We start from the raw sequence: 23,407 nt of genomic DNA, 5'->3' as shown, positions 1-23,407 counted from the left end.
TCTGAACATAATATTTAATATGTTTTACAATTTATTGATGTGATAAACATTGCTTTCGACTTAGTTATTAACAAGAATTCATTCATTCATGTTTATGATTAAAGCCTTAGAGGCGAATGAACTGCAAATTTGAAAACCTCTCGAAAACAAAGAAAGAATTAATGTTTTTTATTGGCGTAACCTTCCGGTTAAAACATTTGCCATACGGCAATATTAAACAATCAGGGATGAAATCGTAATACTTTTATTAATCGTTTAATAATTGTTTACACCGTTTGTATAACAGAAGGGCATTAAAAATATATATATTTAACTTTCTCATTTTCCATACGGCTAATTAACTTTGTATTAAACTTTGTATTAAAAGTAGTCCAATCAATTTTCGTCTTCATCTACGATGGAAAAACATCCTATTTGACTTAGATGTCGCAGCATTTCTATCAATCTTCTGTCCACAACCTCACCGCCACATACCATCGTCAGGCGCTTCATCTCGGCGGAAGAAGCGTCTTTCATAAAATGATACGATAACTGCCTGCATTCTTCTTCCGAGCCCAGCATCCATGGTAGAAAATGCGCTGCCACCATGCCCCCATACAAGGCAAATCTGTTCAAATGTTCCATGAATCTATCGTATTGGAATGGTTTCAATCTCTTATCCGATTCTCTGCATTTCAAAATATCGGTCAGAGTGCTCATAAGACTGTCGTAATATTCTTTCAACAGTGAACTCCAGAAACGCTCCCGAAGACCCGTTGGCATACTCATACACATAAAGAAGAACAAATCAATGGCAGGGGTTCCGTATCGATGTTCCTGAAAATCAAACATTCGAATATCGACGGGTTTCCCATCTTCATACTTAAAAAGAACATTATTGCGATTGTAGTCTCCATGCAAAATTATAGAGTACTCGTCTCGTTTCAGGAACTTTTGCATCAACCGAATAGGTTCATCACTATATTTATCCCTCAGGTTAGCGATGTCTTTCTTAAACTTTTCATTGTCTAATGACTCGGGATGCTCATCGATGTATTTGAAAACACGTTCTAAGCCTCGTTTGAACACGATGGCATAGCTTTCGAAAACTTGTTCACCCTTAATGAAATTCAGTGGAGCCAATTCGTCCTCAAGTTCCGCCAGCTGTTTATCGTTCGTTATTTTCAAAGCGTAACTGCACGCATGGAACTGGGCAATCTTCCTGGCCATCAGCGTCAGGTGTTCTTCGTCTAAATCGTTTCTAGGTCCAGATGTGAATCCATCGATAGTCATATTTTCCATCACAAGTATTGTTTCGAATTGATCACTATACTCTGGAATGTGCCCAGCGGTTCCATAGAGTACTTTCGGGCACCAGTTATCACCGGTTACTGAACACTTGGTGGTTTGTAGCAATTTTTGGAAACATGGCAGAACTTTTGTGTATATCACAATCTCATTTGAAAATTGAATCTTGCTCAAACATTCGGTTCGGAATGTGTCGTCTCCTTTCATAACTTTGACCATCAGGTTTATCGGCCTCTCTTCCCTAAAACGATCCATAGTCATCAATTCAAATTTTATTTCCAAGATCACTATCACTCACCCTGATTTTGTGTTTCTCACGAGTAAATCCAATTTGTGGATGGTAGACATAAATCCATCCAATTGGTCCGGAGTGGTAAACTCCACAGACAGCAATTCATCATTGGAATGTGATGTTTGGAGAATCAATTTGGGCAAATTGTTTCTAAGAAAATGTATCTTCTGCTCATCGGACATTATTTTAACATAAACGATGAAAACTGACGCTTTGTGAGATCCTGCTACGTTGGTGATTCTGATGCGACTGTTTCACCAATTCAAATGTTCCGGCACTTTATCAGCGAACAAGTGCTATTCTAATCAACCACTTCACGAAGGCATTGCCGGTCAGCACAAAACATGTCATATCACCGCACACTGATGTCATCTATGCATTGACTGGTGCTATCGGCAGTGGTGTTGAGATTGTTTACTTCCAAAAGTTTGAAAAAGGAGGTTTGGACAATATTGTGGAAACAAACAGCACGTGTTATCGGATACATGCGGAGGGAATGTTGAAATTACAAAGATAATATATCTTCACTGAATTCGTGTGTTTGAGCTACAATATATGGACCATAATATTCTTTGTGTGTAAACATTTTTCCGGTTCGCTGCACGCAACATTAACTAACAGTTGCTAAAGGTATGCTTTTTACATACTACACAACATTGCTCATACTGAATGAAATTTCGCGTAACTTTTGAAAAGATCCTAAGTAACAAATGTAAACAAATCGAATTAATGGATGTACACTATTAGCTCTGAATCATTGAATGCATTGAAAAAACAATCCTTCAAGTACCTATCCTTTTCACTTTTTTATCGCCGATATAAAAAATGTCCAATGTAAAGATTCGAATTTTAAGCACTTGACTGTTACTTCGGACACTATTTTCCTCTGACGCTCGATACGTCCGAAGTAACAAAGCAATCAAAACAACACGAAGTCGCACTTCAATCATTTGTCATTTGTTTATTATTGAGTTTTTGTTATTTTCGGGTGTTGATATCGTGTTTAGTTCAATGCAAGGAGTGATAACAATAATGATCTGCTTTTAGCACGAAGTGTAAGTATTTGGATCGTTTTTAGCAGTTATTTAAAAATTCTTATCGTGCAACCTTATTTGTCCAATGTACAAAGCGGTCAGTCAAAAAGTCCAATGTAACATTTTTCGCTCTGAGGTTTTAATTTCAAACTAAAATCACATAGCAACAGTTGCGATTGGTTTTTCAGAGTTATTATTGACTGCTAGTGGTAAAAGTAGTGATACAGATCGATTCCTTTTGAAACAATTCGCGGAACAATATTCCGATCTTCACTTCGTTTTTCTCGAGTTGATGTGAATGTTACATAGTTATCTTTTCAAAAGTTACGCGAGAAATCAATTAGCAAAATCACGCTGTTTCGATTTGAATTTGTAAGAATTTGGTAAATTTTATTTCACAAAAATTTTCACAAAATTGAACTCGCTAAATGAATAGACTAAACTGTGATATCTATTATCTGAGTTGAATAAATTTCAATAAATATTCAATCACTCAATGCAATTTTACCACTGATCCGGCGACTAACTAATGCAATGACCTGACTAGCGTACCTGTGTAACTACATACCTATATTGTGCCGCCCCACTGCATTTTTGAAGTATCTCTGCGTGGCTGTCAAATCCTAAAACACTGAAACAAATGATGATACTTTTTGTTTGTTTCGCTAGATTTTTCAGGGGGCTGCTAAGCCTCCATCTTTTTGTAGCCAGCATACAAAATCATAAGCATGGAAAACACAACATTAAAAAAATAGATGTCTATCTATATGCGGCCTACGCTCAATTTTTGTTGGTAGGGATAGGATTGCCAGATCCCTAAGATTTTTAGAGGGTAAAAATGCGGGTGGTGTAGACCAAGATGATGTATTTGGTAGGTGGTACGTAATTTACATTATTTAGAAAACACGGATTACGATTTGTTTATATGCTCGCTACCGATGGTGTTCACGCTTAACGTGAATTAAGGTTTTTTTGTCGCAGCATCCGATCAATATCCAAAAGGAGCTATCGCAGAGATAGACAGAAGCTAGCAATAGAATTCGTATCGAATTAAATCTGATTACCTTTCGCTTATACAAATACTGGTTAAGCAATAGAGGCTCATCATTTCTAGTACTTATATTAAAATTCGTAGGTACAGATTCCCACATCCGATGATGGACAGTTGGTATAGTTATTTTTGAATTCGTCGAAAAATAAATTTGAGCCGAAGTACCTATGAAATAAATAATGATTATCTTTAAAAATAGTTTGCTATGATTATAATATATTACTGTTTCATAACGGCAATCCACTATTAATTTTAGTTTTTGAGTAAGATTTCCACGTCATATTTTAATCAGATATCTGGATTATGAGTTACGATTATTTTAATAAAGATCAATGGTTTTGAATACACCCTTTTAAAAAATCAGTCGTTATTTAAATTAGTCATATGATAATGAAAATTATGATTTTAGGTAGTTTCCATCATGATTACCAAGTTTCAAAAAAATTTAATAGAGTCGGGGCAGCGGCCGGCTGATTTGGCGTGGAATTGCTTATTTATATCCTTTATACCGGTGACAATATTTCAACAATCATGTACTGATGCGACCATCAATTAGCGCACCAGTTTCTATCAATATTTCGGCATTTGTTGTCCAATATCCCCGTCAATACCTTCCTCAATACTAAGCTGATTACAGCGAAAAAGAAACGAATCCGATGAAGAGTTCCCATAAAGAACGTGAAAGTCTGTAACCTTTTTTGACAGCCTTAAACGTCTATATGATATGATAGTCAGGCAAAATGTCTATATGGCCTGTCAAATATGTAACGACGCCCGAAAACCAAAATTATTTACACCTTGCAAATCAACTTTTTCAACAATATATTCGCATAGCCATGAGATTGATAAGAATATTGATTGTGCTTTAACGAGTTTCTCTCATTAGAAGTAAGCTACTTCGAATAGACATAACACAGCGTGAAAAAATAAATTTGTGTGAAATACAAACAAAAAGTATCGCGACTTTTGATTTCCACGAGTTACGTATATTCGATTTTTTTCTTTTAAAAGATCTCGTATTTCGAACTGTTAGTGGTTAATCGGTTTCAAATATCATAGTTCAAATATTTTGATTGGAAAGAAACTGGTTATCAATGTGCAAATCAAACCTATTTAATAATTTGATTATTTTTACAGGCTCAATCGAACCTGATATTTGTGATTATAGAGAAATATGATGTTCGTCTAATACGAAACATTTTATTTTAGAGCTACCTCGTCATTTGAGAATATACGGATGCGTTTGTTGTTCAAGGCGCATGCGTTGAATTTTCCTTCAGCGGCATCTGTATGTCATCTATGGCACACAATGAAAAGTTATGTTTATTTCTCGTCCATGCTCCTAAAGTGGAAAAGCTCTGCAAGTTTCCACGGAAAAGCTCGTTCAAGCTTCTCAGGTGGAAAAGCTCTATAAGTTTCCTCGGAAAACTTGCATCTTACATTACATATCTTTCCATCCCAATGTATAAAAACATAATGACTTGATGGAGAAGTAATAAAGATGATGTGCAATTTCTGAATTAAATGATAATAATACAATTGAGTCGCTCAAAAGGAAAGGGGTGTAAGTGAGATATTCGATTTTTTCTTCATCGACTTTCTCTTTTGGTCATAACTGCACACACAGCTTATTTGACAATATGTACGATAGGTCAGAACCTCAATTATCGGTTTCTAGAGTAAAATCATATTTGGAACGTTTTTGCATCTGAGTTATTCACGAAAGAAAAAGTTGACGAAGATAAATCGATCAAGTCACTTACACCCCTTTCCCTTCATTCATAAAATAAGAAAAGGTTGAACCAGTGAATCATGCACTGAATTTTACAGATAATTTCGGATCGGGCGTTCTTGGATTGATGTTTAGAAGATCAATTTTCCATCACGATTTCAGGGTCATAACAAGCGGTAGTAACTGGGAGGCGCGATGACTGCAACTAGTGGCTCATACGATCACTGAACTAGATGGTGGCATCAGTTCCAGACGAAGCGTTGTTAAAACCAAAAATCGACTTCAACTAATTGACAGACGTATGGCATGGTTGGCTTTTATGGGCTCTTTGTCAGCTATGTTCTGAGCATATACCAGTTGTTGAATTTCTAGTATTGTTTATTTATTTTAATCTATTTAATTAAATGATTCCATGACGGCACAAAATGTATGCCCTGGAAAATGCATTATGCTCAAATATGAAAATTTTATTCTCTGTTTCACGAAAACACGATACTCATAAAGAATGATCCTGATTTGTCAAAGAGTTAAATATCAGAAGCTTTAATATCTGAAAACATTACTCTCCGACAGGTATGGGCAAAATCGCATCGAAAATACCCAGAGTAACGTGCTACATAAACCGCAAGGCCAGATCACATCCGAAAAAAGACAGTGTTGTGTGTTCTCTGGGATCAGCGAGGATTTTTTTCTCTGTATTATAGTGATTTCAAACACTTTTGGTTGGTTCGTCATTTCTACCTTCCGTTCCGGAAAAATGTCGGGAGTGAGAATTGAACTCGTGACCTTTAGCGTGAGAAGTATAGATGTTACCACTAGGTCAAATCGCCTGCACGGATCAGCGAGGTCATCAAAAGCCATCGGAACTGTGAACGATACCGAAAAGAATTGATAAACCGGAATTTCAGAAAAGACAATATAAAACGACCTGAAATATGATGAAATTTGCAGCTCATAATGGTCTTTACATCCAATCAAATAAAGGGTGTGTCACATCAAATTGCATCACGGAAAAAACGCTGTAGAAATTCGCCCAGTGGACCGATCCTTTTGAAAATTTTAGACAGTAAAATAAAAACTATTAAACAACTTTTGGCATTTTCTTTTTATTCATACTTCGAGCCCAAGCCCGTATGCTCGCACCTTCCTCTTTACTCCGTCCATAAGGTTCTGTACAACGTCAGGTTGTAGTTTTTTTGAACAGAAATCCATTTTCTCTTGAAGTCCGCCTCCGATTTGACAACTTTTGGGTTCTTCCGGAGGGCCTGCTTCATAATCTCCCAATATTTCTCTATTGGGCGAAGCTCCGGCGCGTTGGGTGGGTTCATTTCCTTTGGCACGAAGCGTTGTTAAAACCAAAAATCGACTTCAACTAATTGACAGACGTATGGCATGGTTGGCTATTATGGGCTTGTTGTCAGCTATGTTCTGAGCATATACCAGTTGTTGAATTTCTAGTATTGTTTATTTATTTTAATCTATTTAATTAAATGATTCCATGACGGCACAAAATGTATGCCCTGGAAAATGCATTATGCTCAAATATGAAAATTTTGTTCTCTGTTTCACGAAAACACGATACTCATAAAGAATGATCCTGATTTGTCAAAGAGTTAAATATCAGAAGTTTTAATATCTGAAAACATTACTCTCCGACAGGTATGGGCAAAATCGCATCGAAATTCGTTCAACAACACTCATTCACAGATAAAACTAACCCTTCTATTCTCCATTTATGCCACACTTTATTTGAGACAGAAAACATTCACCTATCCTTTTCGCAAAGTTCATTCTCGAACTGAACGGAAAAATACTGTCTCGATTCCGCTCATCTATTCTCAGAAATTTTTGCATTCCCTCATTTGCCTCTCGGAATGACGTTAGATGGTGATAGAATCAAACTGGAAACTTTTGCTTGAGCCAGCGAGTGTCTCTGTAAAATCATTCGTTTTTCACTCAATGAGCAATCATGGAAGGAAGGAAGGTATTGAATTAAAGAGACTTTAAACTCTGAGAGTTCATTCGTCTCTGACAGCAATCATGGAGCCTCGATCGCGGCAGTAAAATATAGGTAGATTGTTGAAATCGAGTTATTTCCTGTGCACTATTGCAATGACATTTTTTTGTTTCTAGTATGAAACGATCTAAGCCAACGCAAGATATTGGTGAGCGAGAAGGTGGATTCATGTGCACTTGAATGCTGACAAGGAAAAGAGTACAAGGGTAAATAAAATCATAAATACACGCAGATTCACTCTATTTTGACTCACTCGTGATTTTGTTTCGTGCGATCTTTCCAAAGGAGTATTCATTCATTGAATGTTAGTTTTCCACTCTTTGTTTTGTTATGTTCACTATCAGTCCCGAATGAAGATGGTCGGGGAGTGGAAAATGATTCATCGTGCAATCTCACGATTGCTTGCTGCATTCTTTTCGCCATGATTATTCCAAGCAGATACAAGTGTAATTTATAATTAGGTGTGGAGAAATGAGCGAGTGAACTTTTCCATACTTGCGAATACGATATTTAAAAAAAATGTGAGTAAGCTAAGGTTGCAAATGGCTACCATATTCAATAAGATGGCAACAAATTGTCTTTTGAATTAAACCGAACTCATGGCTATTAACACCATTTGTCTGTGTTTTATTTAAATTGAAAATTCTAATTTTGATGTGAATACCGTGTGAAGTCACCGAAAGTGTTTCTTCTTCTTCTTATATGGCACTAACGTTCCTAGAGGAACTCCGCCGTCTCAACGTAGTATTACTTGCGTCATTTTCATTAGTACTTAGTTGAGATTTCTATGCCAAATAACACGCCTTGAATGCATTCTGAGTGGCAAGCTCTAGAATACGCGTGACCACAGTGCAAGTCAGAGGAAATTTCTTTGAAGAAAAATTTCCCCGACCAGAACGGGAATCGAACCCGAACCCCCGGCATGTTAGGTTTGACGCTAACCACTCGGCCACGGGAGCACACCGAAAGTGTTTGAAGCCACTGAATAGCAAAATTTATCGGACGAAGATGATAGCCAAACTTAACAACTTGTAGAACAATTGAATGTTTACCAATCTATCGTTTTTCGACGTTTAGAAGCTATGGAAAAAGCTATCTTGAATGTAGGAAGACGGACTCTACATAATTTGACCGACAGACAACAAGAAACCCAGAAAAAGAATTTGCGAAAATTTACTTCCTCGTCATTTCTGCATCGGATCGTGACCTGGGGTAAAAAATGACTGAATTAAAAGAATTCCAAGCTCAGTAGATCATATGTTGACCCAGAGTAACGTGCTACATAAACCGCAAGGCCAGATCACATCCGAAAGAAGACAGTGTTGTGTGTTCTCTGGGATCAGCGAGGATTTTTTTCTCTGTATTATAGTGATTTCAAACACTTTTGGTTGGTTCGTCATTTCTACCTTCCGTTCCGGAAAAATGTCGGGAGTGAGAATTGAACTCGTGACCTTTAGCGTGAGAAGTATAGATGTTACCACTAGGTCAAATCGCCTGCACGGATCAGCGAGGTCATCAAAAGCCATCGGAACTGTGAACGATACCGAAAAGAATTGATAAACCGGAATTTCAGAAAAGACAATATAAAACGACCTGAAAGATGATGAAATTTGCAGCTCATAATGGTCTTTACATCCAATCAAATAAAGGGTGTGTCACATCAAATTGCATCACGGAAAAAACGCTGTAGAAATTCGCCCAGTGGACCGATCCTTTTGAAAATTTTAGACAGTAAAATAAAAACTATTAAACAACTTTTGGCATTTTCTTTTTATTCATACTTCGAGCCCAAGCCCGTATGCTCGCACCTTCCTCTTTACTCCGTCCATAAGGTTCTGTACAACGTCAGGTTGTAGTTTTTTTGAACAGAAATCCATTTTCTCTTGAAGTCCGCCTCCGATTTGACAACTTTTGGGTTCTTCCGGAGGGCCTGCTTCATAATCTCCCAATATTTCTCTATTGGGCGAAGCTCCGGCGCGTTGGGTGGGTTCATTTCCTTTGGCACGAAGGTGACCCCGTTGGCTTCGTACCACTCCAACACGTCCTTTGAATAGTGGCACGATGCGAGATCCGGCCAGATGGTGGTCGGGCCCTCGTGCTGCTTCAATAGTGGTAGTAAGCGCTTCTGTAGGCACTGCTTAAGGTAAACCTGCCCGTTTACCGTGCCGGTTATCACGAAGGGGGCGCTCCGCTTTCCGCAAGAGCAGATCGCTTGCTACACCATGTACTTTTTGGCAAACTTGGATAGTTTCTGCTTGCGAATCTGCTCCGGAACGCTGAATTTATCCTCTGCGGAGAAGAACAACAGGCCCGGCAGCTGACGAAAGTCCGCTTTGACGTAGGTTTCGTCGTCCATTACCAGGCAATGCGGCTTCGTCAGCATTTCGGTGTACAGCTTCCGAGCTCGCGTCTTCCCCACCATGTTTTGCCTTTCGTCGCGGTTAGGAGCCTTCTGAACCTTGTATGTACGCAGGCCCTCCCGCTGCTTGGTTCGCTGGACGAATGAACTTGACAAATTCAGCTTATTGGCGACATCCCGGACCGAACTTCTCGGATCACGTCTAAACTGCTTAACTACGCGCTTGTGATCTTTTTCACTGACGGAGCATCCATTTTTGCCGTTCTTCACCTTCCCGTCGATGGTTAGGTTCTCGAAGTATCGTTTTAGTACTCTGCTGACCGTGGATTGGACGATTCCCAGCATCTTACCGATGTCCCGATGTGACAACTGCGGATTCTCGAAATGAGTGCGCAGGATTAATTCACGACGCTCTTTTTCGTTCGACGACATTTTTCCAAATTACGAAAAATTTACAGTGAAGAATGGCCAACGTGATCTATACACTCTTATCTGATTATAAGCGAAAGCTGAAGATATAATTCCTAAAAATTAAATTTCTACAGCGTTTTTTCCGTGATGCAATTTGATGTGACACACCCTTTAGCCCCTCCCTCCTCACTCCTCTTTTGACAAGCGTGGACATTTCCGTATCCCCTACCCCCTCATGTTGTCCACGTGGTATGTGGACAGCCCCTTAGAAGGCACGAATTTTCAAATGTTGAAATTTGTATGGAAATTTTTACATCATGTTATTTAATTACTAAAAAAACACGTATTAGTAACTCTTATTTAACCATTTGTATATACACTTCCGATATTTTTACTGAAACTCTTCATTATAATATAAAATTGTCTTCAGACACAATTTTCCTATGAGATTTTGATACGAAGATGTTAGGTTTCATTCATAATTTTCATTTTAAAATCATGTTCATTCCACCTGATTATTATCTTTGACGCTCCCCGAAATTCGTAAAACGAAGCTCAATGTCGTCTACTCGAATATGGATATATAGATAAAAACTATTAGCTGCCGCTGATGCTTTTTACAATTTTTATCAAACTTAATTAATGAGGCAGACATAATTATTTTTCAATATATGAAAATCAGTACTGCTGTACTTACGTATCAAACATAACAAAACGGTGTTGTTATTCAAGAAGTTGAATGAGAATGCGACTCCGGCTGACAGCTGTCAGTAAATTTGAATCACATAAATGCGAATCCTGTCGCAAAATCTACATAAATTAAAATGTGTTGGTAAGCGTAAATTCCGAGGAAGTGATGGTCCGATTTGAACTGTCTGTATTTTGTTGTATTGTTAAGAAAAATCGGAAAATTTTCGGAAAACACTGAAGTAAGCTCGAAAAGTTTGGAAAATGTAATTCGCATATAATGAATACAGTGGAACCCCGATTATCCGCAAATGTGAGTTCCATAGTAATTCTATAAAGCTTCCCAAAATTTTTCAGTGAGACTATGGCGCTTGTTCTTTTGTTTTGGTCGCAGCTTTTATATTATCTAACCACTGGTGCACACGACGTTACAGATTGATAGGTTCATGATTTCTGCATTGATAAAATATAGTTTGCGTGCTGCAACATCTTTATTTTGCGTTGACACCTCATTTTTACTCTCATATCGCATTATCCGCGATTTTCGTTATTCGCGATGGCCTAGCCCGACTATTTCGCGGATAATCGGGGTTCTACTGTAATTATTTTTCGGTGTCTTCAGCACGAGTTTCGACACTCTTTGAATGCGTTATATAGCACGCGTTTATACCTTTAAGTATCAGCCAGGCTTTTGACATACACACGGTTATTTTGCTACTGTCCTGGAGACAAGGGAGACAATGTTTTTCGTCTGAAAATAAAATGGAATTTACTTTGTGCTGGGCAAAAATATTTTTTTGTTATTCAACCTTAACTTGCTCTTCACGTGCCGTCAAACCATTTACTCGATGTTGCCTCATTTCAGAGGATCCTATGCATCCAACTTTCAGATATTTGCTGTAGTTCGCTTAGCTTATGACCTGATCTTGCCACATTAGGTCTAATATTAGGCTGTCAAAAAAGTCCTGCGGTATTTTTTTTGAATTTTCATTTGTTCATAAAATTAGTTACAATCATCTGTTTTAAGTCAAATATGCGCCGTTTTGTTCGATGACTTGTTCCCATCGAGATGCCAACTTCATAATACCCCTGTTATAGAAGCTCGCTTCCTTCTTGGCAAAAAACTCGGATAGCCAATTTTCACAGGCCTCTTTTGTGACTAACTTCTGACTACCTAGCTCGTTCGCCATGGACAAAAACAGGTGGTAGTCACTTGGTGCAAGGTCCGGACTATACGGCGGATGCAAAAGAACCTCCCATCCGAGCTCCCGGAGCTTCTGGCGCGTCACCAAAGAAGTGTGTGGCCTGGCGTTGTCGTGATGGAAGACAATGCGGCCTCTGTTTATCAAAGATGGCCTCTTCTTCATGAGTGCTACCTTCAAGCGGTCCAGTTGTTGGCAGTACAAGTTCGAATTGAGCGTTTGGCCATAGGGAAGCAGCTCATAATAGATTATTCCTTGACAATCCCACCAAACACACAGCAGAACCTTCCTGGCCGTTAATGAGGGCTTGGCCACCGTCTGAGCCGCTTCAGCGGGCTTCGACCACGACTGTTTGCGCTTCACGTTGTCGTAAGTGACCCACTTTTCATCGCCAGTCACCATCCGCTTCAGAAACGGGTCGATTTTGTTGCGATTCAGCAGCGATTCACATGCGTCGATACGGTCAAAGATGTTTTTTTGCGTCAACGTGTGTGGCACCCATACATCGAGCTTCTTTGTGAATCCAAGCTTCTTCAAATGGTTAATAACGGTTTGATGACTTATCCCCAGCTCTTGACCGATGCTACGGCTGCTACTATGCCGGTCTTTCTCGGCTAATTCAGCGATTTTGTCGCAATTTTCGACGACAAGCCTTCCGGAGCGTGGCGCATCTTCGACGACCTCTACACCAGAACGAAAACGTTGAAACCATCGTTGTGCGGTGGAAATGGAAACTGTATCGGATCCATAAACTGCACAAATTTTATTGGCAGCTTGAGATGCATTTTTGCCTTTGTCATAGTAGTACTGTAAAATATGTCGGATTTTCTCTTTATTTTGCTTATTTTGCGACACTATAACTCACGAACGACTTAACCAAACAAAAACTGTCAAGGACACAACTGTTATGATGAGAATCCATGCCCGAAAGAGCGCAAGTGTCTTCATTGCGGCGGGACTCCTCATGATCTTACTCAATGCCCGGTGTACATACAACGAGGGGAAAAAATCAAGCGTTCCTTAAAAGAACGTTCCAAGCGGACTTATGCAGAAATGCTTAAGAGTCCCGTTCCAACGACTCAGGACAATCCCTACTCCATTCTGCAGAACGACGAGCCTGTTGCTGACGCTCCCAATGCAGGAAGTTCCGGTACATCGCAGGGTGCCATCAGGAAAAGAAAAATTACTTCTTTTCCATCACTCCCCAGAAAGAAAACCGAAACTTCCCAAGTTGGAATGAAAACTCGAATCGAACGTGCTGAGAATAGACCGAAGCAAGTACCTCCTGGTTTAAGCGGTTCTTCTACGCACCAGGGGTCCTCAGCACTTCCCGGAGCAGCACCCAACACGTCTGCTCCTTTTTCGCGGTCGAGGCAACAGCCACAATCTGGCTTGCTTGCGCTTTCTGACCTGGTGGACAACATTTTAAATGCTTTAAATATAAACGACCCTCTTAAAAGCATAGTATTATGTTTGCTTCCGATTGTGAGAACATTTTTGAAAGAAAAATGTGGTTTTTTGGCAGCGTTCATTTCCCTCGATGCCTGATTCAGGGCAAGAGGTCAAGGATTTGACCACTGTAATACAGTGGAATTGCAGAAGCATCATTCCTAAACTAGATCAGTTTAAATTTTTAGTTCACAGCTCTAACTGTGATTTATTTTCTCTCTGTGAAACATGGCTTTCTTCAGCCGATGAGCTGAATTTCCACGATTTCAACATTATTCGCCTCGATCGAAATGACTCGTTTGGTGGCGTACTATTGGGGATTAAAAAATGTCACTCCTTCTATAGAGTCACTCTCCCATCGATGACAGGCATTGAAGTTGTTGCTTGCCAGACACAAATCAATGGCAAAGACCTCTGCATTGCTTCGATATATATCCCTCCCAGAACTACGGTAGGTCGCCAACAGTTCTTTGATACTATCGAGGCAATGTCGGAGCCGCGGTTAATCTTAGGTGATTTCAACTCCCATGGAACAGCATGGGGATCACTCTACGATGACAACCGTGCCACTTTGATTTATGATCTGTGCGACAACTTCAAATTGACAGTTTTGAATACTGGGGAAGCAACCAGAATAGCCAACCCTCCTGCACGGGCAAGCATGCTAGACATATCTCTATGCTCTTCTTCGTTATCCCTGGATTGCATGTGGAAGGTAATCCAAGATCCCCACGGTAGTGGGGATCTTGGATTACTGGATTACTGGAGAACATTTGCGGAAATAATATCTGAAGCAATTGTTTCAATGCATGAACTTCCTCCACTCGAAGAGTATAACTTTATATCGAGTTTGATTTACGAAAGCGCACTTCAAGCTCAAAAGAAACGTGTACCGGCTACCACTTTCCGACGTCGTCCTCCATCACTTTGGTGGGACAAGGAGTGTTCGAAGGTCTACCTTGAAAAATCATCCGCTTTCAAAAAATTCAGGAAAACTGGATTAGTCGAATGGTTTCTAAAGTACCAAGCTCTAGAAGCCAAACTAAAAGGTTTGATTAAAGCAAAAAAGCGTGGATATTGGCGGAAGTTCGTCAATAGTTTGTCAAGGGAGACCGCTATGAGCACTCTTTGGAATACGGCTAGGAAAATGCGTGGCCGGAACCATACAAATGAAAGTGAGGAATACTCTGACCGTTGGATTTTTAACTTTGCAAGGAAGGTTTGCCCCGACACCGTTCCTGCACAAAACGTCGTACGCGACATTCCACTTCAAAGCGATTATGAGAATTTTTCGATGGTGGAATTCTCAATTGCTCTTCTCTCATGTAACAATTCAGCTCCGGGGTCGGACAAGATTAAATTCAACTTGTTGAAGAATCTTCCCGACTTGGCAAAACAGCGTTTGCTGAACTTGTTCAACAAGTTTCTGGAGCTGAATATTGTCCCGCATGACTGGAGACAAGTGAGAGTGATAGCCATACGAAAACCCAACAAGCCGGCTAGCGATCACAACTCGTATAGGCAGATTTCAATGTTATCCTGTATTCGTAAATTGTTAGAGAAAATGATTCTACTTTGTTTGGACAAGTGGGTCGAAACGAACAATTTGCTGTCAAATACGCAGTTTGGCTTCCGCCGAGGTAAAGGGACAAATGATTGTCTCGCGCTGCTATCTTCTGAAATCCAAATCGCATTTGCTCGCAAAGAACAAATGGCTTCCGTTTTTCTTGATATCAAAGGGGCATTTGATTCAGTTTCCATGGAAATTCTCTCAGAGAAGCTTCATAATCGTGGACTTTCACCAATTCTCAATAATTTCCTGTACAATTTACTGTCAGAAAAGCACATGATTTTCTCTCATGGCAGCTCGAAATCTTCTCGATACAGTTTTATGGGCCTACCACAAGGCTCCTGCCTAAGCCCCCTCTTGTACAGTTTTTACGTCAATGATGATTGTCTAACTAGAGACTGCACGTTGAGACAACTTGCAGACGATGGAGTTATTTCCATCACGGGTACTAATCCCGTCGTTCTGCAAAAGTCGTTGCAAGATACCCTGAACAATCTGTTCACGTGGGCCCTCAAGCTGGGTATCGAATTCTCTATGGAGAAAACTGAAATGGTCGTTTTTTCTAAGAAGCACGAACCCGCCCAATTCCAGCTTCACCTATCCGGCAAAACGATCCAACACTCTATGTTTTTCAAATACCTGGGTGTATATTTTGATTCTAAGTGTACCTGGGGGAGACACATTGCGTATTTGAAACAGAAATGCCAGCAAAGAATCAATTTTCTCCAAACAATTACCGGAACATGGTGGGGTGCCCATCCAGGAGACCTCATTCAGTTGTACAAAACAACGATATTATCAGTGTTAGAATATGGCAGTTTTTGCTTCCGATCAGCTGCCAGGATTCATATTCTCAAGCTGGAGAGAATACAATATCGTTGCTTGCGTATAGCCATGGGGTGTTTGCATTCGACACATACGACGAGTCTCGAAGTTTTGGCAGGAGTACCCCCGCTTACTCTTCGGTTCACAGAATTATCCTACAGATTTCTCATCCGTTGCAAGATCATGAATCCATTGGTGATTGATAACTTCGAAAATCTACTCCAACTGACTCCTCAGTCAAGTTTTATGTCTTTATACCATGAGTACCTTACCCACGACGTGCACCCTTCACCAGGCATCTCCAACCAAGTTTGCTTCCCATACTTCTGCAATTCCTCTGTCATTTTTGATCTGTCCATGCGACAAAAAATCCATGGAATCCCAGATCACCTACGCTCCGATTCTATTCCGCCGATATTTTCGGCAGAATATGGGAAAGTTAGATCTGATAAAATGTTCTTTACTGACGGTTCATTCATAAACGGGTCCACTGGCTTCGGCATCTTCAATGAAAATTCCAGTGCCTCTTTCAAACTCAAAGATCCTTGTTCCGTGTATGTCGCTGAACTGGGTGCGATATATTACGCATTAGGGATCATTGAAACATTGCCCATCGACCACTATTTTATTTTTTCAGACAGTCTCAGCTCAATAGAGGCAATCCGCTCAATGAAAGTTGATAAATGCTCATCTTATTTCCTAACAAGAATAAGACAACTATTGAGTGTTTTGGTCGAAAAATTATTCAAGATTACCTTAGCATGGGTTCCCTCTCATTGCTCGATACCGGGGAATGAGAAAGCGGACTCGCTAGCTAAGGTGGGCGCTTCAGAAGGCACACTTTTTGAAAGGCAAATTGCTTATAATGAATTTTTCCACATTCCTCGTCAGAATACGCTCGTAAGTTGGCAGCGCATGTGGAGTGAAGATGAGTTCGGTCGTTGGTTACACACGATTATCCCTAAGGTCTCGACGAGTGCATGGTTCAAGGGATTGAATGTAGGTCGTGATTTCATTCGCGTGATATCTCGGCTTATGTCGAATCACTACAACCTAAACGCGCATCTCTATCGCATTGGGCTCGCAGCAAACAATCTTTGTGATTGTGGCGATGGCTACCACGACATCGAGCATGTTGTCTGGTCGTGTATCCGGTTCCATGCTGCTCGCTCTCAGCTCTCTAGAGTACTGAGAGCACAAGGCAGACAATCTGATATCCCTGTCCGGGATATCTTAGGTAGCCGTGATCCTGATCTTCTGCTTCATCTATACCTGTTCCTCAGAAACGCCGATGTCAACGTTTAATGATGTTTCCTTCGTTGTGTCCCCGTTTCATATCCCTCCTATCCAAACGATAAACTTTTACTTAGTCGCGGCAATACATACACACACTCTTTACAGATACACGGGCCAAAGGTTGTGCAGTCCACTGATCATTCAACAAGAGCCAAAGGTTGTACCGCTTATGACAACTCTACACGAGCTGATGATTGCGCCGGCTAGTGACCATTCTATCCTGGATTCCTCGAGTCGAGAAAGACGCACCACGCTAGATATGGGGTACAGAATAGGGGGGCGTTGCTGATTAATGGTCAGCTGCATCCCAATAGCAGGTATCCCGTGTCGGGCACACGTACAGAGCATCGAAGACTGCAACATACCAATTATGAGAACACTTGTAATACTAACCTCGAGCCAACCGCGAGTAATCGGTTACATATTACTAACATAGTTGTAAGCAAACATTGTAGAAAAATTGAACTCCCGGCCCCGTTAGGCTGACGCCATATGAGCCTTAATAAAAATATATATTTTGGATAAAAAAAAAAAGAAAACTTAACGCCTAGATGGCTACTACTAATTACTGTGTAATTTACAGTTTATAGAAACATAAACATATTCACATGTACACGATTAAAACCCGGCTCTGTTACAGCTAAAATGTTAATGAGCCTAATAAATAAATAAATGGGATAAAAAAAAAGGACTATATTATAGCGCGCAAAAATACCTTTCCGACAAGCTATAGTATGACTCGATACAATGAATACAGCTTGAACTACGAGCTTACAACGACACCTCGCGGAAATAGCGCAGGACTTTTTTGACAGCCTAATATAAGGATTTTGGTTTGTCCAGTCGAAAATATGATCATGGTTTGTCCACTTTTTTGAATGCTCTAATTCAGCACACCTTTGTCAAATCAGGTATTCGAATGTCTCAAAACATATAAACAAAATTGTGTTTTTCATAATTTACAGTAGTTTTATAGTATTTTTCTACCGAATCACATGTTTTAAAGGATTATAAAATACACCATCTATTGGTGTCAATGCGCCCCTCATTCGAGCTAGCTCTTAATCGATCACCAGATGATTATTTCGCACGTATTCAGACCTTTTCTGGATTATAACACTTACAAATATTGTAAACATCATTCTTGCACACCATTTGTATCAGATTTATATAGCTAAACCATTAAATTAACGCATTTTGATGAACTCAATTTTGATCATGAGCTGTCCGATTCATTATTGTTTTTTTGTCCACATGATTTCTTTGGAAACAGCTTGGCGCGCTGCAGCTTGTTTATTGTGTCCTTCGCGCATAGCTAAAATAAAGTTTCTCTATGTTAGGTGTCTTGAGGCGAACACTTTTAAAATGCCCAAGAAAATGCAATATTGTAAAGAAAGCCTAAATTATGAATGGATCAATATGATGACAGTAAACTCAAGCAATGATAAATGCAACATCTACTTGAGAACTCGAATGTTTTCAATTAAAAATTGTGATTTCTGGAACCGGACAAACCATGATCATTTTTTGGATGAACCATGATCAGAGGTGGTCAAACCATGATCATAATTCCTCTTTGAGGAAAATCATGAAGAAAAATCGATTTGCATTTACTAGTTGCGTAAAAACATCCGAAACCGGACAAACCAAGATCATTTACCCTACTCAGTTTGATCACTTTCTTCGTCATGACAGTCCTCTGCACCCTCCATTGTGTCGCAATTGACATTTCCAGACTCCTAGGATCTTTTTTAAGGCATGGAAAACAAGGTGCCGATTCTCTCCAACTGTTGGGCACTTCAAATTTGCAGAAACGGTTGATTGGAAACCAAAAGTGAATAATTTAGAATCGTTATGGAATAGAGATGGTGCTGTATCGATATTATGGTGTTATGGTATTATGATATAATATTATTTTTCTACTAAATTTTAAGTTTTTCATTGCCATAATTGAGATTACACAAAAATATGCAAACAACTAGCCATACTAAATTGAAAATAAATCGATTAAAATTCTCTCATGAAGTCAATTCCTAGCCACGAAAAACCGCCACACATGCAATCAAACGTACCGTATTTTCAAATTCACGTGGCACTTACAACGATGTCCGGAAACCGAAGCGATTAACAACCGTTTTCCTTCGCCTAACAGTTATCCACTAATGGATTCCACCTCATAAATGTTTTCTGGAAAGCCTATTATTTATGGCACGTGAACTGATCGTCCCGAACCGACGAATGTTTCGTATACCTGACCGCTCCGGCTGGTGCCATCGAGAGTCCTCCGAGGGCCTCATGGGAGCTTGTAAAAAATGCTACTGCGAAGATGTATGAAACCCATTGCCATAAATTCATATTAAAAATGATTTATTTCGGACAGACAATTTCGATTTTCGAATCCCTCCGCGAATATATATACACAAGATTTTATTTATGCATCGTTTAAACCGTTCATGGCACCGCTGTTGTGAATTGCGGATGGACAATCAAATTGGGTTCAAATTTCCATGTGCTGTCCATCTGCGAATAGATTTATGAATGGTCGACCACTTGTTAAATCTAATCATAATATTTTTGCATCGGAGGTAAAACAACAGCTGTTGTCTTATTACAATGGAATTTTGTTGAAATAAAGCACTTTTAAAAGGCGGACTCTCAGTTCGGTTTTATGTGTATGCAAGAAGTTGAAACGGAATACAATTTTTTAGAATAATTCTTTCAATTCCTTAGCATTGTTAATGCGATGCTATTTTCGGTCGAAATAGTGTTATTTTGAAACTGTGACTCTTAAAATGCCAAAAAAATCTTTTGTGCTCGTAAAAAGACAGAAGCCATCATCTCCGGAGTATTTTCACCGCATGGATCGCCCAAGAAATATGTTAAATAAATAAATTTTACGTGTTTTTATTAATTTATATCTCAAAGAATCACAACAGTTTGGTCATAGTCGTAACTGTGACAGGTACCATGATTTTCAACTCCGACCAGATGGTATCCCTAGACATTCAGTCTGAGAGAATGAGAGGTAAGCTCAATACATACAAACATTTTAACATTTTTGAAAACAGGTGCTTTTATTTGTGCATTTGTCGTTTTATCACAATAAAAAGCTTTTTTTTTCTGCCAAGAATTATATATTTTGTTTTGATCGAAAAAGTAGTGGCAGATTGTGAAATCGTGGAATAAAATTACCATAAACTCTTATATTTTTTTTTTAAATTTTGAAAATTGAATAAAAAATGTCATCTTTTACATTTCAAATAATGTGTTGTGTATTGTTGTATGGTCCAACTGTGAACATTCGAACAATAGGAATATTTTTACGCCGAAAAAAGGCGATATTGTGTAATTTATACCATGTGTATCGAAGGAATACTCTTACGCCTAAAAAAATGGCTACTGTGTAACATACAACAAAATTATCTTTAGATAAAAAATGTGTATCATTAAGATAGGAATACTCTTACGCTTGAACTGCGACTGTGTAATACACAACAAAATTCAGCCATTCCATACGAAACCGATATAGTGGTTCCCAGATTTTCGCGAAAAGCGGTAGATTTGTTTCTTATCGCAAAATATTAGACCCGTATGTTTTTTTACGTTTTCAAAAATTCTTAACATTTTGAATGCTGAATCGATTAATATAATCAGCATATCAAATTGAAGCCAATGAGCCTTTTTGAAAAAATATTACACTGATGAAAAAATAGAATCCTAGTCGCATAGATCTAGGCTATTCGCATAAGAATATTGAACGAAGACTGAAAACAAGATAATTTTGAGAAATCATAATTCAAAAACGAAAAGAAACAAATCTCTGGTTTTCCTATATATACTATGTAAAAAATCCTCAGCTTTCAATAAAAAACATTAAAAAATATATATAGCGCCCTCTAGTCCAAAGCCATGAAAACAATTAAAAACGACGACTTTCTTCTTGCTGCGCTTTCCATTCAGCCCGCATCAAGAGCCTTTGCATAATATCAGTGTCGGTCCCAGCTCCCAAAGATACGTATGTAAAAAATAGTCAGAAATTCGACTAGTAAGTAGTCAGGTTTTGTAAAACATTCGAAATCGAACCGTTTGTATTTTTATTTTCTCATTTTGTAACTGTCAGTCCCAGTCAGTTAATGCTTTCCTATCAAAAAGCTCAACGTCAGCCCCTAGGGACAGAGGCGTGGCTCAACGTGTTAATTGAAGGAAAAAAAACATAGGTCATACTAACATATATTAAATGAAAAATTATTCTATAAAATAAAAATAATTATGGATTACTAAATAACTGATAAGTAATATTTTTTTTCTGTAAAGGGTGATCAATCAATATCGTTGATTATTTTATTGAAATTGTCATTTATGAACATACAAAAAAAAACATCAATAACTTTGAGTGAAGTTGAGGTAATAATAAGTTCTGCATCGTAAAATGTTAGTATTAGTAAGCTCTAAAAGTCTTCGGAGACAGTTTGTATTTAGAATTTTAAATATAAAAGTTAGAGCAGAAAAACAGTTTTTTTCATGGTGACCCTAACGTAACTTAGAAAAAAGCGCTTTAACGATTATTTCAACAGATGGAAAAAAAAACTTTGTTCTACAAAGATGTCTCAAATGTCTGGAATACAACATTGTCGAACTATGTTTACCTCTATCTATAAAGATGAGAAAGTTAGATTTTTTTATTTCATCGACAATTTTGGTCAGCCTATTTTTGATAACGTAAAAATGAGCGCTCTATCGTATGTAACAACTTTGTCGAAGACAGTTTTTATATAGAGAATAACTGTCGAGCTCTAAATGCTAATTTCCACTTAAATACATCTCCTGGACCATTGTGCATTGTTATAAAATTAAAATAACAATAATGCATTAAAACTCGCATTCGCAGTCCTCAAAGGCGAAGTTTTCTCCTTAAATTCAGTTTTTATCGATTTTCGAAACCTTACGCTGGATGTTTCCAGCATTTTCAATTGGTCTTGTAACAAATGATATTCCTGGAGAAAACTTTGTTGAAATTGTTCCTAGTAACAATTTTTCGCTTTATTACAAGCTATGGTCAAACAACTGGATATTAAATAACTAACAATCTGAAAGAAAATATTAGAACGGAAACTTTAAAAGAGAAAAATCTACTCTTACAACTGATATGTTTTATTAAGGTTAGCATAAACACTTTATAAAATATTCACAGCAAAAGGTGAGATTATATATTTGATCCATTGTGTTTGGACATGACACTATCCTAGACCAGCTGGCGGGCACCTAGGAATACCTACTCAGGCGACCGATTGACCGATTGAAAATCAACATTTTCAAATAACTTCTTCAAAAATTCATAACTTTTGAACTGCTGGACCGATTTACGTGATCGATACATCAAATCAAAACCGATAAGCTAGTCTATTTTGAAAAATTTCATACTAGCAAAAACATTGGATTTTTCTTTCGTAATTATTGATTGTCTCTGTTTTTTGTTGTTAACATGGCTTTGGACTAGAGGATATATTTTTTTATGTTTTTTTCTTGGAGGCAGAGGTTATTTAGATAACATATCCAAAAATCAAAGATGTGATTTTTTAACGTTTTGGAGTTATTATTTGTTCCTCTTTTTTTTTTTTTCCAAAAATGACCTTTCTCAAAAATTCAATGAACTAGTCTTCTTTGAATAAAAAATAACATATGCAAAAAACTTGGTTTCGAGTCGCATAGATCTAGTCTAGTTGCATAGGAATATTAAACGAAAACTGAAAACAAGTTAACTTTGGAAAATCTTAGCTCAGAAACGATAAAAATTACGTCGCTGGTAAATAAACCTCAGCTTTGAAGAAATACAAAAATATATGACGCCCTCTATCTTTAACCATGTAAACTGTAAAAAAATACACCAATGGTGTTTCAAAATACATCATTGTGTTTTCCTTAACTCATCAACGAACAAGCGGTAAAACAATATTTTTAACGAAAGTCGCTGGCGTAATTTTGATTATTTACGCTAAAGAAACCCCAATGTTCAAGAGTTATTATTGACCCATCTTCCATTTTTTGAGAAATGACTGTTCGAAAAATCGAACATTGGCCGAAACCCGCACATTTTTTTGCAAGTACAAACATACTGCGAACTAAAAGTCACATCAATTAGCTAATATGCAGCATTCATAAATACATTAATTTCACATCCTGGAACGAACAAGCACA

The 23,407-nt window shown here is 38.4% G+C and overlaps 1 protein-coding gene across 1 annotated transcript; it reads right to left on the bottom strand.

Annotated features, from left to right (window-relative positions):
* Positions 1-228: 228 nt before the first annotated feature.
* On the bottom strand, positions 229-2,181 carry LOC129776608 (uncharacterized). Its single transcript, XM_055782343.1, has 2 exons — positions 1,586-2,181; positions 229-1,528 (listed from the first exon to the last, which is right to left on the bottom strand). The coding sequence occupies exons 1-2, from the start codon at positions 1,759-1,761 to the stop codon at positions 376-378; spliced, it is 1,329 nt and encodes a 442-aa protein (XP_055638318.1). The 5' UTR covers positions 1,762-2,181; the 3' UTR covers positions 229-375.
* Between the last annotated feature and the right edge of the window lie 21,226 nt (positions 2,182-23,407).

Source organism: Toxorhynchites rutilus, chromosome 3 (assembly GCF_029784135.1).
Source record: "Toxorhynchites rutilus septentrionalis strain SRP chromosome 3, ASM2978413v1, whole genome shotgun sequence".
Classification (NCBI taxonomy): domain Eukaryota; kingdom Metazoa; phylum Arthropoda; class Insecta; order Diptera; family Culicidae; genus Toxorhynchites; species Toxorhynchites rutilus.
This window is presented reverse-complemented; position numbering and strand designations above follow the sequence as displayed.